Raw genomic sequence first — 18,608 nt, 5'->3', positions numbered from 1 at the left:
TGGAAAGCGAGAAGTAAAAATGAAAAACAAAACTTGAGCTGTGATGACCAAAGATATATATTGTAATATGTCTGTGATTGTCTGTATGTTTTATATATTATATTTTACATGTCATATATTTTGTGCACACTAATTTTGCACTAACCTTGCTGTGGCTGCCACCACCGAAATACTGTGTAGGAGGTTTTGGCTGCAGATGGCAGCTCGATGGTCACCACTTGGGGCTCCAGGAAGGAACTAAAGTCCAGCTCCCTCACAAAGTGCCACTGGACACCATTGTTGGTAGAGAACTGGACAATGACACCTAGAACAAAGAGCAAGAGTGGATAGAACTTTTAGTTGGGAAATCATCACAGATACAGAAAGCAGGAAGTAAAAAACAAATAATAGAATAAAATGCAATAGAATCAAACAACAGTCCAAAAGCCTTGATTATTACAGATAAGCTGTTTTGGAGGCTGGCAGTGTTTTATCTGACATTGCAGAAACGATCAGACTGAGCCTTCAGCACTGCTGCAAGGCTAGAGATCCACAATCTGCTGACTGGTGAACAAAATACAACAGACAACACTAGACTTTGATTCTCCACACAGTTTTGGCTGGATCACAGGGTGGATCAAAGACAAAGAGTAGTAAAAGAACAGATGGAGACAAGCCAGTGGTGAACTGATCAGATCCGATGTGGAGCTGCTCGCTACAGACTGCACTTTTAAGGAGCAGCCACAAGATTGCAGCAGAGGGCCTCAATACAGGGTGTGATAATTACCTTCGTTGCGGGAGCGAGGCCTGGTGCAAGTGGGCCCCAAACTCTTGCTGCCAATTCGGATGTAGAATTGGACCAACCTGTATGTAAACAGCAACAACAACATTTCAATTTCACACTAAACAAACCACCGATGGTCTCCAGTGCTTACAGATGAGAGATTTACAGGTGTGAATTCCACTCACCGAGTGTTGGTGGTGTCTAGAGTCACTGTATGCGCTTCTCTCCTCCCAGGGCTACTGAAGTAAAGAGCTTTGCCCTCACCAATGATGCCACAGCCCCCCCCAATTTGTCCCCCACTTAGGCTCTGCCAGAGTGGGCTCAGCTTCCCCTCAAAGCCCTCAGTCAGCTCTGTGGGACTGGCTACAGATGGCACACAACTATCCTGCTCCACTATGGGATAGAAACAGAGAATCAAAAAGTGTAAAACATTAAGATGACAATTATTATCTTTTTTTGTGGCTTTCAGTTTCATCCTTTTTCCTTTCCTATCTGCAATTGTACCTGTGTATCCCATATCACAGAAGCAGACTCCAGAGATGCAATCTCCACGTCCCCCACAGTGGTTTGGACAAGGCTCAGAGATGTAGACCCCATCCAGGGCGAAAGCTGGGGCATCCCTGTACATGCTGCTCTCCTGGAACCAACGGAACCTGGTTTTACTGGGGAAATAAGGGGAAGGGGATTAGGCAATGAGAGAGATACAGCAGGCATTTAAATTATACCAGCCAATTGCTAGAACTGCATATTCAGCGTCTAACGAAAATGAATAAAATCACAGTTACAGTTGCATGCCTGTTACCATAGCTACCTGGCTGCAACATTGCGTGGTATGACTACAGTAACCCTGGTCCACTGTTCATAGTCTCCAGTGTTGTACACAGAGGGCTCTCTAAGCTCACGACCGCTGCCCTCACAGACTCCTGCCCCTGGGGTCCCTGGGTAACAGCCCTCTTTCACCAGCGCCCAGGTGCGACCGGCATCATGAGAGTACTGCAGCATGACTGGAGCAGACGCGCTGAACTCTGACTCACAGCCTATATTCAACTGTTAGGGGAATCAGTGGACAGAAAATTAAAGAACAATTTAATTCTGTTGAAGTGGTATTATCTGCATGTTTCTCAAAATGACACCTATAAAATACCGTCTGCCTTTCTAGTTTTTACATATTCCATTTGGGTACCTTAAACTGAAGGGTGTAGCCAGGGCGCAGGGCCAGGTCCCTGGTGACGGCCACCCTGTCCCCATCGGAGCGCCCAAACACCATGGCAGAGGGCGTTGAGGCACAGAAGCTGTTGTTGCTTTCCTTCTCCATGCCTTCATTACCCAGCATCAGCCACACACTCATCTGGTTCAGAGGGTAGTCGAAAGCTGGCTTTTCGTAAAAGTTCTGTAGAGACAGAAGACAGCCACGTTTTGTGTTAAGAGGTAACAGTGTCTGCAGCAGAACATATTTTTCATAAGATAAGTGGATACACTTCAGTGATTCCTGACCTGCGGTAGAGTTGGATTGGCCATAGGGATGATGTGTTTCTCCCTCTCTGATAAAATGATCACATCATCAATTGCCCACTGATCATAACCGTCCCCAGAGTGTAGCGGCTGCCACCAGCGAAACCTTGTGGAGGGTGTCTTAGAGGCCAAGGGAAGCTCATAGTGGACAAAGCTGAGAACGGAAGAAGAGGCAGTTTATTTAAAAATATATAATCATCCCAGCCACATCTAATACTCTTCTCCCATAATGACTACAAGAAACAGTAAAAGCAGATGTCGTGCACTGGTAAAGATGACGATTATAAATGTTCTTCATCCGCATGTTTCTCACCGAGGCTTGGTGAAGTCAGTGAAGTACATCTCAGCGATGAGACCCCAGCTGATGCCTCCGTCGTTGCTGTACTGCAGTAGCACTCCTTCCTCTCTGCTGTCTGCCAGGTTACACTCCGCCCAATCTCCGCCTACCCGCAGGTAGAACTGCACAAACTCCGCCCATTCAGTGTCCAGGTCCCAGCTCAACAGCTGCCTCAGCCCAGCCTGACAAGCAACAGACACATATTTGTACATATCAAGGGATGATCAACTAAGAACTGCACGACATACTGTAAAGTGTGTTATTTTGGAGATGTCTCACTTCTTCTATATCATGTTTACTTTGCTGTGAATAATATATAAATAGCTTGTTTGTATTGTGGGGAAATTCATTCTTGAAATACTTTGTTTTGCCAACGTCTTTGTCAGTCCTGGAATAAATGTTATACAAGAGGCTGTTTCCTGGTAACAGCTGCAACACGTACATTTACTCATTTATAATAGTGACAATTGTTACAGTATAAAGCTAACTGAAAATTGCGAGCACCCTCCATTCAGTCATAATCAATTATTCTGTACAGCCCTGGTATGATTAAATAAAGATAATTCAGATGTTAAAGGTCAGCAGTGTCTGGCAGAAAAAATAGAAAGTAATCAGAGATTGCATACTGTTCCTCCGCCAAGTTTACACAATGCTCTAAATTAGTTTTTTTAATAATAGAAAATATTTTTACATTTGTAATCTGGATCTGGATTTGCACCAAAAAACACAGGGACAGTAATAGGATTCATGTGCCTGATTTCTTTCTTATTAGAAGTAAGTGTCGTTTATCGAAATATAAAAATGCTGCATTCTTACAATGTAAATAAATTGTTTTAAAAATTCCTTAATCTGCACCTGGATGTGGATTTCCCCCCAAAAGTAATCACTTGTTTCTCTGCCCATTGCTTGACTTCGCACCAAACGTCACTTTAATCTGTTGACTTGTTGGCTACCCTCACAACTAACAGAAAGAAATGACTAAAAACATGACATTCAATTGTAGAGTTGTGTTACCTTGCTGAAGTACAAGGATGATCCAGATGAGACCACCCCACAGCCCATGTCAGGGGTAACCACTTCTCCACCAATAACCTCCTGCCATGTGGCCAGCATTGCATCCTGGGACTCAAAGTCGGAGAGTACACTGGAGGAGAGGGGGGAGGAGGGCTGGCAGTCTGCTCCAGAGAAACCATCATCACACCTACAAGAGAAGACAGTAACTTCTTATGTTTGCTCTTTCAGCTATGCTTTAGTATGAATGTGTGTGTGTGTGCGTATGTGTGTGTGTGTGTGTGTGTGTGTGTGTGTGTGTGTGTGTGTGTGTGTGTGTGTGTGTGTGTGTAAGCTGACCTGCAGTGTCCATGGTCACACCAGCCATGTCCGTGACACATGTGAGGACACTGCTGGCCGATGTAGATGTCATCCAGGGCCCACTCGTCCTGCTCTCCATAGTAGTTCTGGATCCAGCGGAACCGTGTGGCACTGGACCTGAACACACACACACACGAATAGTTTAGCTACATTCATACTAAAGAAGCTGAACAAAATGTACACAGATGGAAGAAAAAACTGCAATACTTGTACTTACTGCTCAATAAAAAAGTAATATAATGTTCAGAATGCATTACATGATAGCATAAATCAACAGTCATGTTATATTCACTAAACTGTTTCTCTACTGGGGGTAGAGATTTGTGGATTTAGTCTTCTGGCAGGTAAAGATTAACCTTATCACTTGCATGTAAGTCGATTTTCCTATGTGTGTGTGTGTGTGTGTGTGTGTGTGTGTGTGTGTGTGTGTGTGTGTGTGTGTGTGTGTGTGCATTGGTTCTGCCGTCGTGTAAAATGAATATCAGCGAAAAGGCAATATCATGATCATATCATCTCTGTTGAAGGTAGGCTGTGGATGAGAATGCATCTGCAGTGTGGGCACATGCTTGTGCATGTGAGAGTCTTTCGGTGCTTGCAGTTCAGTACAGTGATGACAAATGGTTGTAGAAGCTAAGATAGTCAGGTATATTGGGGGTTTTATGGCAGTGAGGTTTCTTGGCCCGCTGCTTCGGTGACCTATATCAACTCAGACCACCGCCTGATTACACAGAACTGGCCACGACTGTTTTATTATCATTTACTGCCATGACCCTGTGACCTCTCATCACACTCTGCAGGAGATTAGACCGACTTTATTTAGGAGCTGGGTGGTAGAATGACATGGAGGTGGAGGTCACAGGGCTTCGTGTGGATGGTTTATGTGATTGTTTAAATTGATATATGTGTGAGCTAGAGCTGTAACAGTACATGTATTCCTCAGGAACTGTTCAGTACAGAATGACAGTGTCAGTGTGGGACTTGTTTCAGTTCTGTTCGCCCTTTAAACTGAATATCTTATTATCTTTATACAATGTAATTACAGTCTATTGTATTTGTATTTACACACATTCAAAATGATGAGTTCATGCAGCAACGTTTTGGCAGTGTGTCAGTTGTTGACTGTTAGTTAAAGCATGGTAGTCAGATTATCTGAGTTCACGGAGTGGCGAGCATCACTGGTATTGGAAACACAAATGAGAAGCCAGAGCTTGAGGAACCTCAGATGTCATTTAGATTCCATATTTGGAAGAACTATATTTTAGTAGAGAAGCAGGCAGAAAGTGTGTGCACCTCATCTGTGTTAGCATCTCTATTAAGCATTAAAAAGTTGCAAAACAATGCCATAGTTACAGTGCATTAAACCACAGTGTGATTTGTTCCTGAACACGTGTTGTGCAATATTAACTGTTGAAAATGATTGTGAACAAAGCATGCTCAACTTTTTTTTAAAGCTGAATTGGATTAGAAATGGTTTGTGCACAAGTCTGTAGCTGTGTATGGAGGTGTGTGAGAGGTGTGGCCATGCAGACATTAACAGTAATAGGTGTGGACGCTTCATAGTGTCCTCTTTTTCAGCTTTATGTTATATAATACAGTATATACTGTATCTCAGGTGCATGATGCTTGTTAACTACAAAAGACTACATGAGAGATCAGATCAGAGGACATATTATCCCAGAGGGCACTTTGTGAATCTTTTCTTCTACGTCTACTGTACAGATGATAGTTCATACCACGTCTTCTGAGGCAGAGACAAAGTGATGCGTCTCCAGTCTTTGAACTCTGATGGGTGGTAGACACTGGGAGCTGTAAACTCAGAGCAGCTTGGCATGCCAGGTAGACAGGCCTAGGTGAAAGAAACAAAGGTGTTCATTACATTACACTTTTTTTTATATACCCATTTGAGGGGAAAAGGCATTGCTTAATGTTGTTACTCAGAATTCATAAAACTGTTTTTCATTTCATTTGTGGATTTTGTTTTGTAGCTAAATTCTTACTGCAGACACACCCTGAGTCTGCATTAGCCCCACAGTGTATGCATATAAAGAGCTAAAGCAGGATTACAGTATCTCTGACCTTCAACACTTGAACACAAGCACGGATTAAAAGTACAGGACATTCAGCGAGTTACTTTCTGCACTTGCCAGATGACTGCATTTTAATGCACATGGGAAAATTATAGGAAATTCACTGATGGAGGACTCATTACGCCCTATTCAATTCCAAAGGCAATAAAAATCTTGGCAGATATTTTGGTGCCTTATGAATATTTATTAGCCAGTTGTGATCACAGAAAATCTTTGTTGAATCATCAGAAGATAATCTACTTGCTGATTCAAGTATTGCCGCCATGTATTTGCTAATAGTAGGATGATAAAAAGTAATTGCGATAATTTCTCATCTGAAACAAAGTGCCACATTTAAAGACTCTCATTATTTACATATTATTATGGAGGCTGTAATGAGTAATTCAATATTCACGATCATGAATAAATGATATGTTTCCTTGTCTCTCTCCAGGATGACTTCTACAAGTTTTCGTTATAAACTAAGGTGTGAGCCAGGCTGTGAAGAAAAAGGGATCAGATGTTAAAAATCAATCAACAAAGTTAACACTCTTTACCTCTTTGACCAGGTGCCAGGTGAGGCCGTGATTGGTGGAGAACTCCAGGCGGACCTGAGTGTCAATGTGAGGGGAGGGCTCACGGCCACAGCCCATGACCAGTGAGAACTGTAGACTGTAGGAGGCTCCGATCTGCATTGACTGAGTTTCCACATAACGGATACTAAAGCCAGGGCTGGGCTCACCAGAGAAACTAGAACAGAACATGAAGGAAGAGAGGACACCATACTGTATCACATATGCTGCGGTTCACAATGTTAATACTATGTGTGTAATTCTTACGTCATTGCAGCATCTTTCAAATTGTTCTGAAGGTTTTATTTGTAGGAATAAAGATTATACTGTTGTAAGTAGTAACTCAGAAATGAAACATGTTTAATTATTTAATCAGGGTTGGACACAGTGGGAAACCTTTTTATAAAATGAAAAGAAAAAGTATTTAAAAACTACTAACCAATACAGTATTTGTATCAGAGCATTACGTCTCCTACCTGAGGGTCCAGTCATGCTGGCAGTAGGGCTGGACATGGCCAAGATAGAATCCAAGACTCTGGGTGACGTCCAGCACGTTGCTGAAGTCGAGACTAATGGTGTTGAACAGCACAGAGGTCATGCTGATTTCATCCACGGCCCACACATCGTGACCACGACCTGAATGGTACGGCTGCCACCAGCGGAACTGCACGCCAAACCTACGAGCGCCGGCCGGGAGTTCAACGGACACAATCCTGGTTTGTGGGGGAAAAGATTGTTAAACTGATTAAACACTGAATGGAAAGTTTGCTTGATGTAAGTAAGTCACAACCGCAGAAATGTGAGAATAGTGACGTGTATTTGGGGATAGTATCCAAAATGGCAAACACTTTAGATGGAATTAATCACACAAGCTTAACTGAACTGTGACTTTGACTTGGATCTAAAGCTTGCATAATCATAAACTGCTTGGAACATCTTAAATAGATTCTGACATAATGCAGATGGTCAATATAACCAACATTTATGAACGTCTTTAGTTCCTCATAGCCCACTCTGTTTCCACAAAGTCCTTTTCGCTCTTTGTCAAGACTGATTCCTTTATCCTTTATATAAACATACATTTTGAGTAACAACCTGCACTTCCACCTGCAGGTCAGAGCGTAAAATTTGTGAAGAGAGCTCTGAGACCCGGCCTGCGCAGCTGGAACCCAGCCCACTTTGTCTTCATTACACACATAGATGGCTCTAACGGACTCAATGGGTCCCAGTGGCTTACACCTCCAGCACGCCATTAGCAGCGCAAATGTGTGTGTTAATGAAGTCAAAGTGTCTCTGTGGAATCATAAGCATGCAAGCGTGTGCAGACAAAGACACATGGCATCACATGCACACACACACACACACACACACACACACACACTCTAAACACAGGTGTTACCTTGGCTCATGGAAGCCTTGGTAAGCGTAGTGCTGCAGCAGCGTCCAGGTGATGCCGTTGTCTGAGGAGTAGTGTAGCAGGACTCCCTCTCCTGGCTGGTCCGGGGCAGGACATGAGCTCAGGGTGCTACGGCTGCCCAGGCGAAGCGTAAACTGAAGGTACCTGCGGAGAATGAAAGCACGAATAAGAAAGAAAATGAAAGCAAGAGGAAGTAAGACCGGTTGGAGAGAGAAAGGAAGTACAGTAGCAGTTTGGAAAATGAAAAAATGAAATGAAAAGGGCAGAGTGATAAATGAGATGAAGAAAAAGTTAGGTGAACAAGAGTACTCAGGAAGGAGATGTGAGGGAGAAAGAGGTAAAAGGGTAGACAAACAGAGAGGAGGTGGGAGGGAGGTGGCAGGATGATGGATGAGATGATTAAATGAATGAGGACAAAATTAGATGAGAGGAGGTGGAGGGAAAGAAAGAGTGAGCGACAGAGAGAGAGAGAGAGTGAACGAGAGTCAGAGTTAACATCCATGTATCCATGTTAACTTTACATAGTTATAATGTAGAACAAGTTTTCGTCCTTTTATGTGTTCCTCTATGTTTTGGCAGACACATTATCATCTATACTAATGTAATATTTATTATAATTCCCATCATCTATCTTGGGCTGCTACTCCCCCCCTCCAGCTCTCTCTGTCCTTGGCTGAGCTGTGCTTTCAATAGCGATGCAGTTTCCTCTTTCAGGCAGCTGTTCACTCAATCAGCCAGGAAACTGGCATTAAATATGGCCATCAGGTGGCACACTGAGAGCCGCAACAGGCATAATCAATCATACACAGATGCCATATCTAACTTCACCGTTCCCTCTCTATCTGTCTCTCTCACATTTTCATCCATTCTTTTCATCTCTCCTCTCATCTGCAGTCCTCCCCATGATCACAATCCATCTCCCAGCATAGGCACACAGAGTGTGAGGGAAAGAGGGATTGCTGAAGGAGGAGAGTGGATAGCCGACTGGCTGGAACATTTGCAGTATCAATCAGAAGTAAAGACACCTGATGAAGACAAGCCCCGGTTTCACAAAGTAATCTACTGGTGGCAAAATCAGCAGAATCAAAAGCTGCCTGTGAGCGTGCAGAACATGTGCGTGTTTGTATGTGTATGAAACAAGTTTGTTTTTACATTCATGATCCTGTTCTCTATCAGCACTTCGATTACCTGGCCTGGGAACTGTCTAGTGGAGCCGTAAGCAAGTGTCTCCTGCTGTCCCTGTTGAAGACCAAGGCCTTGCCACTGGCCAGCACCCCGCAGCTAAAGCTGACCTCAGCCCCACGAAGTGAGGAGAAGCTGTGGTAGGAGGAAAGGCGTGGGCTGGAGAAACCCTCTGACAGGAATGCCGGGAAGGTCTGGGAGGCAAGCTCACATGCTGGACCACTGAAGCCTGGGTCACATCTGGGAGGAGAGGAAGGGTAGATAGAGATGGAGGGAGGGAGAGGGAGAGGGATAGGGAGAGAGGGAGAAAAGGGTAGGTAGGGGAAGACATGACATTAAAAGACAGAGCTAATGAAAATCCATTAATTAATCATAACCATAATACAATTTGATTCATTTTCCATGGTGATTGGTGCTGTAAGGCATTAGGTAGATAATGTGCAGACTCATTTTGAAGGAGAGACATTGGATTTATTTGGTTTAATAAAAAGATCCTTACTTGCAGCCGGTGCGAGAACAATGTCCTCTCCCAGAGCAGAAACGAAGGCAGGCTGGACCCAGATATACTGAAGCAAAACACAGGCATGGAAATTACATTTTCTTTTACTGCAAAAAGTTGTTGACCTATAATAAAAATGTTTCCCACTCTAATCACATCCTGTATTTTGTAGGGTGAGACCTGAAATAAGGAGCTTTTGGGGCTCATTTTTGAGAACCAACTAAACAAGAAAACAATGTCTTTTTATGATATTGGGTATCCTATGATGTAACCTGTATGTATAGCACTAACCATTGTCTATGGCCCACATGTTGCCCAATCCAGTGCCATATTGTTTCCAGCGGAACCGTGTCGTCTCGGTCAGGGCAGCGTTGGGGAGAGGGATGGAGATTCTGGTCCACCTGGAGAGACAACATACAATATGTTTATATCCACAATGACTATCTGACAATGATAAACATAAAAGCACAGTTACATACATACAAATGTGCAAACTCATTCATACCCGCTGTAGTTGTCAGAGGAGTAGATGGTGCTGTGAGGTAGATGGGGTCCAGCACAGAGCTCTGGCAGACACTCGGTGTGGAGCAGAGACCAGGAGCGACCGTGGTTGGTGGAAAACTCCAGACTCACGCTAATGAAAAATAACAGAGAACATCTTATCTCAACATTTTAATGATGAATTTAGATGAGATAAGAAAAGAGTAAATGATGTATTTTGAATCTCCACTGTAAAGTCTCATTACCCTTTTTACTTTTTTAATAAAAAATGTTAAGCTTCAAATGAATGCAAGAGTTTGAACCTTAAGGATTTAAACACCAAGAAGAAACATGATCTTCACAAACTCCTTGAACTCACATTCTTTTACTCTTAGAAACCAATTAAGTTCAGATTTCTCTAGATGCTGCCGTTTAGAAGCATCACAGCATTGTCCCTTTAAGTTCCCTGTATGCACCATTAACCATTCTTGACACCAAAATAACCAAGTGAATCCAGGTTACCTCACTTGGCGTGTGGAGGGTTCCTTTGTTGCAGCCCAATTTGATGAATTTGACTTAAAAAGTGGCGATTATTTTCACATTTTCACACAAATCTAGTTTTAAAATGTGTCACACCTGTTGGCAGGCTGGTAGGAGCCACAGCCGAGGTTGATGGAGAACTGAGCAACATGTGTGTGGGTTCCAGGCAGCACAGGGAGCAGCTGCATGAAGTCCACAGCCCATACATGGCGGTTGGCACCACCATGTGACCGCTGCTCCAGGCAGAACTGAGTGACTGGTGTTTGTAGCTCAGTGGGCAGCGCCACCGATACCACCGCAGGAGTCTGAGATTGGAGAAATGGGTGATAGAATATATAGATCAGACCAGAGGGAAGATGCTAATTAGAAAACATGACAATACCCTCAAGCTCAAGATGACGTCTTTAAATTGCTATATTTGTTTGTCCAAAACCCAAAGATATTCAGTTTACTATCACATACAAAGAAAAGCAGCAAATCCTCACAGATGAGAAGCTGCAACCAGGAAACATTCAGCGCTTTTCCTGATGAGTAATCTATTAATCATCTAATGGTTTCAGCTCTAACGGAAATATATCAATCAAGTCTGGGAATGTGCTGGTTCAGCATGTTTCTGTTAGAAGCCGAATGACGTTCAAACATATTCTACACACAATCCAAAGCTATTGCAAAGTTTAACAACCCTGATATGTTGTTAGGAAACAGGGCTTTATGGTCAAACACTGTGAACGTGTTGTGTATGTCTCACCCTGTATGAATAGTAAGGAAGCGTGTCGAGCACCATACGTTCCCTCCTGCCTTCAGACCTTCCAAACAGAATCACGTCGTTCTCATGAGACTCTCCCGGATCACAGTCGCCATCACCTAAACACAAACACACCTCACTATGTTTATGCAATGTATGTGCAGAACATATTGGTGAAAGCATCACACAGGGGCAGCTCTGTGTACAATGTATCAAGTAAAACTGTTAAAAAACATAATGTATGAAGGATGGAGAACTTCCGTACCCATGGTGAAGTGGAAGCGAAGGTTTCCATAAGACGTGGTGTCGAGGTAGGGGGTGCACACTCTCCTCCGGCCCTCCTTCTCAAACACTAATGCGGATCCCGACTCAATCTCTCCACACTGGATCCCGTAGACAGCTCCTTCTATGTCCCAGCTGAGTCAACAAACACAGTCAGGGAGGGCTGGTTTAGTAAGTAATAGAAACACAAAATATTTATGGCGAAAGGTTATGTATGTATAACTGTGTATATATATTTTTAATATATGATAAGTGGTACCTGAAATTTACGAGGCAGTATTTCAACAACATTAATAATTCCACCAAAAAACTAGTAAAGATGTAATACACTTAAAAATCACTCAGATGTTTTATGGCCTGAATATGATTAAAAAGTAACAACAATTAATTATTGAGATTAATCTTAAATATTATAAATATAATTCACAGTTTAATCAATAAAAAAGGATACAGAGGAGCTACATTTATTATGAAATGATAAGCACTTAAACCTAGGGTATGACATTTATTAAACGAACAGAACATCTGTGGCTGACGCAGGCCTGTAATGACCCCGAACAATCATTTCAATCGGCCAGCATGAAATGATTGGATGGGCTACCTGCTTGCCTACATGTGCGCAGTCTGCCCCTGTTCTCACTGAGGTAGTTGGATACGATTAGACAACGGTGCAATGGTCTCCTCTCCCAACGCTGTCTCGTAGACTCGTCAGGAAGTGCGCGTTGATGTGTTTTAGGGGAGTGGCTTAATTGGGAGGCCTGAAGGGAGGGGCTGGGATTTTTTTCTTTGAGCTGATATTTTCTAAATCCAGCTTGCTAGATCCAAAAATCAACCTCAAATGAAACTTTATTGACATAACAGCACACAACAATCATAGGATGCACTATGAACACTATGTTTATAGATTGCCTCTTTTACACAGCATCTACCTCTGGAGTATTACTAGATTAAGATTTAAGATATGGAGCACACACAGTGACATTTGTTCTCTGCTTTTAACCCATCCTAGTACCAGGAGTCTAATACCAGGAGTCTAGTACTAGGAGCAGCTCATAGGACAGCACCCAGGGAGCAATGAGAGGAAGGGGGATGTCTGGTGCCTTGCTCAAGGGTACCACAGCAGGGCAGGAGGTGAACTGGGAACTCTCCAAGTAGCAGTCAGACTCCATTTTTTTTAGGTTGGGTCAGTGACTTAAACCAGCAACCCTATGGCTCACAGTCCAAGCCCCTACTGACGGAGCCACTGCCGTACACTAAGTTAGTTAACAGTTGCCATAATTCACACCTTGCCAGTAAACAAACACAAAATGCCAAGAATTCAGTATAAATCACCTGGAAGAGGACAGACACATATAAGACACACACACACACACACACACACACACACACACACACACACACACACACACACACACACACACACACACACACACACACACACACACACACACACCTGCACAGTGGAAAGGATCCTCATTAGCACTGACAGAAGTTAACTCAGTGTGTCAGCCCTCTCCTGTGTTCCTCTTCGTCCCCTCATCCTTTCTCCCCCTGTTCCTCTTTATTTTCTGCCATGCAGCGTATAAGCCGGTGTGTCTCTCTCACAGCCAGTATTGTGTTAAATGACACTTAGTGGAGAGTAGCATTAAGACAAGCAAAAAGTCTCCCTGCCTACCACACACATGTGTCAGCCCATGAGACCTGATGGGTGATAGCAAGCATGCAGTGTAACATGTATGGCATGCAGCAGGAAGGTGTGAGGGTTTGGAGCGGCCACAGAAATACCCTCCTGTCTGAGGTCCTTCTCATTAATGGAAACACACCCTGACAGACCTGCTGCATGAGGCTTGTTAATTACTCTCTGGCAGGAACACTATCTATCATCTCTCCTCTTTTATCTCTCTGCCTCTTGCGGTGCTTCTGACAGTGTTTCCTTGCTGTCTGCTGTCCAGTGTGTTTTTGCAAGCATGTGTGTGTGTGTGTGTGTGTGTGTGTGTGTGTGTGTGTCTCACTTTGAACAGATGGACTGCTGTCTCTGTAGCAGTCAGAGGCATGGCATTCACCTGTGTCAGCCCCCATGCTTGACTTAAACTTGTGCAACACGCTGCATGTCGCATTACTTGACATATGACAAGTGACAGGTGTCAAAGAAAGTGTATATATACACACACACACACACACACACACACACACACAGAGAAACACCAGAGCACTGATATGATACCACAATAATCTCTCAGTTAACGCTCTCTTTCACAGCTACAATGTGACCTGGTGCTAAAATCTCATTTATCATCCAAAATTGACCCTAAATTTATTAAGGAGACGTTTTTCTGGAGTGATTAGGATTTTGATTTCAGTTTAAGATTCTTCTTGGTTACCTTTAAACCTTTATGGTTTGGTATTTCAACACCATAAAAGACTATTGCCTCAGGTCTGGCAACTAAATACTGTTGTACTATATTAGCATTATGGCTGTGGACCAAACTCCCCCTCAGTCTCAGGTCAGATGAGTCAGATCCACATTTAAAAAACAATTTACAGATTGATTTTAATGTAGCACTTTACTTCATATTTTCTGTTGTTTGTAAATGATTTTGTTTTAATTAATTGACTTTTCCCTGTAAGTGTTATGTTGTATTTTATGGTATTGTGTTTTTCATGGGCTTTTTGAAGCACCTTGTAACTGTGCCGTTGACAGGTGCAATAGAAATAAAGATTACTTATTAACTTATTTAAGATATATTTAAATAAATTATCCAGTAAAAGGGGGTGGGGGAAGAAATGATATTGTCATTTTGACTTACTTTGAAGGCGGGGCTTCGAAGTCTTCCTCCCAGTAGCTCCTTCCCTCCTCACGATGCAGGTCAATGTCTTTGGTGGAGGCAAAGCTGTGGCCAACTCCCTCACCACCATGGAAATACAGGGCGTTGCCATCGGACTGACAGGCATGCTGGCACAATAAAAACAAAGGTGTTAACTATTAAGGGTAGATTTACTATTTTAAAAATCGAAACACCTTTCATGTGGAAATGTCCTTGAATAAAATAATTCTTAGTTGACTAAACAAACGTTTCCATAAGCCTTTCAGCATGAAAAAAGCATTAACAAAAAGAAATGATCTAAGTAGACTAAAACCAAAATGTCCAATTAGTTAGTTGTTCCCTTGTTCTAAGGTTGAAATCATCATATATCATAATTATGGTATTAACTCTGCTTTAATGTGCAGCAGAGCATAAATTGAAAGTCTGTCTTTCAAACAGCAGCGAGTTTCTTTAGTCAAATGAGTGGTCATTAGGGTTTCTATCATATTTCTAACCAGTATTTCAACCCTTTTTCAATCAATCAATGTCAACGTCAGCTGGTTTATCGGTGTACCTTGACAGTAGCTCCGGGGAAGAAGAGCCAGTTTGCAGTGTCTGCAGGGTCCAAGTTGTCCTCCATGAGGGGAGCTCTGTGGGCAGCATTAACCAGCAGCACGTTGTCAAGCCCCCAGCAGGACTCATAGCCTTCGGGGCCTTGAGGAGCCTCCTGAGACCAGCGGAGACGAACGCCTTCAGCTTTGGAGTGATTTGGTATGGGCAATAAGTGAACAACGGTGCTGCTGTTGGTAGGGGCTCTGCAGGAAAAAATATATAACATTAGGGTCTTGGTTGTGGTGTCTGTGTTTATGTAATTAAGTGTTACATGTTTATTTATTAAATAATCATCATTAATCATTCAAATGAGGCTGATATAGCCACATATGGAGAGACACTGCTTGTCCTTATGGTGGAGTGGCAGTAAGAGAGAAAACCAGGTTTCAGAATGAGTCAAAGGGAATTAGTAGTTGATTTATAATTTGTTTTCAATGTCTACACAAAAGCATAACGTGAACTTACTGCAGCTAAATATTGTAGTTAGAAGACTGTATCATTGCATTATTGCCCGTTTGAGAGCTGACTAAACTGAGGGAGGCAGGGATAGAGGGATGAAAAACAGGGGGATCATAGAGAAACAAACAGGAGAGGAATGACAAATTGAGAGGGGGAGGTGTGAATAAGGGAAAAAAAAGAGAAGACGGGTGTTCATAACAGATGGAAGGACTGTGGGATGGATGAGGAAGAAGGAAGAAGAGGAGAGAGAGAGAGACCTGATCTTCTCCAGTGTAATCCAGTCATCTGAGGTGTTGCCGTTACCACTTAGACTGTATGACACAGTGATGCTGGGGTCTGAGTAACTGAACCGGCAGGAGCCTGAGCCTGGGGAATACAAACGCACACAGAGGACAGACATATATGACGGTTAATGCTCCTGTTGAGGGAACAGCTACAGAAACTGTTAGCTAGTTTCCTTTTTTCAACAATTGAATTTGATCAGCAGGGCAATGATCCTTAGCAAGCCCTGAGGGGCAGGCCAGCCCTGCATGATGGCTTCTTCTGACTGATTGCTCCCACATTCCCCCTCAGCCAAGTGGAAAATTATGTGTAAATGGTGTCATGGTGGAACTAAGTGATCAGCAGCCTAACAGGGCTGAGAGAAGTTAAGAGGCGGTATGCAGGGGTTGTGCAAAGGTGATCGGAGGAGCTGATGTAGGACCAAAGACTCCATAAGCCACCTACAGCTAGATACTGTTAGTACATGTGTGTACCCTTGAGCATTTCTGCTTGACGAGTTTGTGTGGGGTCAGCTACTTTTGTGCCTTTAAAATGCAGGTTTTGGGTGCTGTGGGAGCTGGCTGGGTCAAAGGTTGCTAATGGATGAAGCAGGCTAACCCCCATGTCCCTACCTTTCCTTCCCCCTCCCCTGCTCTCCCCCTCCTCCCACCTGATGTGTGCAGCGTCCATGTCCAGCCATGCTGCTCCATCCCGACTGAATACAGCCGCGCATTAACCGTTGCACTGCTCTACTGAACTGCCCCATACACAAACCTACTGCATCACAAACTCATATTAATGTCCTGCAAACGAGAGCACAGCCAGGCAGAACGAGAGATGGGAAAAGAAAGAAAGAGAAAGAGACATACAGGATGGGTATGTCTCAGGACAGTATTGTTGGGAATGTACTCTTATTTCCCCCCAGTCATGTTCCCATGAGAACTGGTGGATGCATGTAATGGACATGAAAAATACAAGACGTCTAAAAACTCTTCCACGGCCTTCTGGGTGTCTTTCCAGAATATAGTAAATCATTCATTATTGTGAGAGGAGATGAAGAGAAAGAAACACAGAAACATATTGTGTACTAGCCTCCTGACATGTTACAGAGCAAAACCTGCATATTTCCTGAGGGATATATTGTCCTGGCTGCAAAACACTGTTACATGCAGGACTAAGATATTTAAACATGGTTATAAAGTTCTATAACATAAAACTTCTGTCTTCATGTGTTGTTTGTAATGTGTGTGGAGATTTAAGACTTACCCAGGGCAAACTGCAGCACTGAGGCTGTGCTAGTGTTGAGAGGTACTGTGGTCTGGGGAAGATACACAAGGCAGTTTAGGATATCAGCCATAATAAATCAAAAGGATTTGCTGCACTTAATTTTACAACAAGATGACAAGCTTTGTTTCACTGATGTTTTCTTGTGTGCAAATGTAACCACATGAAACAATGATGTCAAGCGTTTTTAACAATGTATTTCCACATCACTGCAGAAGTGTGACAATGTCAACCACTGGAGGTGAGTAACACATATATAATATATATAAGTTATCCATTTAATGTGTGTGTGTGTGTGTGTGTGTGTGTGTGTGTACATGCTGTGTATATATGTGTGTGTGTGTGTGTGTGTGTGTGTGTGTGTGTGTGTGTGTGTGTGTGTGTGTGTGAGAGAGAGTGCAAGAGAATCAAACGCTGTGTGTACATTCATTTATATTCTCATTGTTGATGATTGTTGCATTTGTGTCTATCTATGTGTAAACATTTCTGTGTTTCTGGATGTGCACGCTAGTTGCGCTTGACAGAAGAGCTGCCAGGTAGCGGCTTCAAACATTTGGAGCAGTGACAGACAAAGCAACTGTTTATCAGAGAAGTAAATAGAATCATGAGGCATTAAACTCTTCTCTGCTGCTGACTGGCTTTCATCTCTTACAGGAGAATAAACCGTCATCAACTTTGTTGTGAGGGCTTGAAAAGGTAAGCAATTATGAGAGTATGCGTTGCCATTATGTGTGTATGTGCCACACTGCATGTCAGGCATGTATCCTGTAAAATGAACATTATATTACTGTATACTCAGGCCTTTTGTGCTCATTCTGGTTTCATTTTTAATCATGCTGAGCATAACACACGCAAAAAGATAAAATGCGTGATTTTGTTTAATGTACATATATCATATATCAAATGTACATAACTGCTTTGGATTTCTTACTTATATTGGCACTCACTATAAATGGAGCAGATAATAGTATATTTATTTTGTTGGTAAATGTATGCTTTTATTTTGAAATTAATTTCCAAAAGCTACTTTACTGTAAGCCAGCGCTGTTCAGCCCTTTACCACAATCAGACATCAGCTTCTTTGTTAGAAAGGCACACAAGTGTAGAAGTTTGCGGAGAGTTCATAGAGATGCAGATGTTAAAACATGATATTCTGCTGTGGTCACAGTTAGTATGCAGTGATTTATTGTAGCTGTGGTTGTGGCTATTGAGTGGTTGGTTTGGATGTATGGTCAATTGGCCGTAAAATGTACAGCGGTGGCAGTGTGGTCAAACATGGCAGTTACCAGCTCTCGTTCTCCAAAGGGCTCGCAGAAAGTGACCGCTCTGCCATGCATCAGTACACCACACTGCTCTCCCACCTCACAGTTACTGCACTCAGACCTGTGAGGAGGAGAGGAGAGGAGAGGAAAGGAGAGGAAA

The 18,608-nt window shown here is 42.9% G+C and overlaps 1 protein-coding gene across 1 annotated transcript in view; it reads right to left on the bottom strand.

The window, feature by feature from the left end:
• The window catches only part of reln (reelin), an 87,186-nt gene that overhangs the window by 17,783 nt on the left and 50,795 nt on the right, over window positions 1–18,608 (bottom strand). The window contains 26 exon segments of the mRNA XM_029433766.1: window positions 129–304; window positions 767–843; window positions 949–1,156; window positions 1,268–1,425; window positions 1,575–1,810; window positions 1,947–2,153; window positions 2,258–2,429; window positions 2,589–2,794; window positions 3,627–3,813; window positions 3,963–4,100; window positions 5,717–5,829; window positions 6,607–6,799; window positions 7,098–7,334; window positions 8,021–8,182; window positions 9,227–9,460; window positions 9,720–9,786; window positions 10,011–10,120; window positions 10,225–10,353; window positions 10,836–11,044; window positions 11,488–11,603; window positions 11,750–11,901; window positions 14,574–14,719; window positions 15,145–15,385; window positions 15,899–16,007; window positions 17,169–17,220; window positions 18,473–18,569. Of these exon segments, the coding sequence (XP_029289626.1) occupies window positions 129–304; window positions 767–843; window positions 949–1,156; window positions 1,268–1,425; window positions 1,575–1,810; window positions 1,947–2,153; window positions 2,258–2,429; window positions 2,589–2,794; window positions 3,627–3,813; window positions 3,963–4,100; window positions 5,717–5,829; window positions 6,607–6,799; window positions 7,098–7,334; window positions 8,021–8,182; window positions 9,227–9,460; window positions 9,720–9,786; window positions 10,011–10,120; window positions 10,225–10,353; window positions 10,836–11,044; window positions 11,488–11,603; window positions 11,750–11,901; window positions 14,574–14,719; window positions 15,145–15,385; window positions 15,899–16,007; window positions 17,169–17,220; window positions 18,473–18,569 (4,132 nt within the window).

The sequence above is a fragment of the Cottoperca gobio genome, chromosome 6, assembly GCF_900634415.1.
Source record: "Cottoperca gobio chromosome 6, fCotGob3.1, whole genome shotgun sequence".
NCBI classification, from domain to species: Eukaryota; Metazoa; Chordata; class Actinopteri; order Perciformes; family Bovichtidae; genus Cottoperca; species Cottoperca gobio.
The sequence above is the reverse complement of the archived record's forward strand: the minus strand, read 5'-3'. Positions and strand labels throughout refer to the sequence as shown.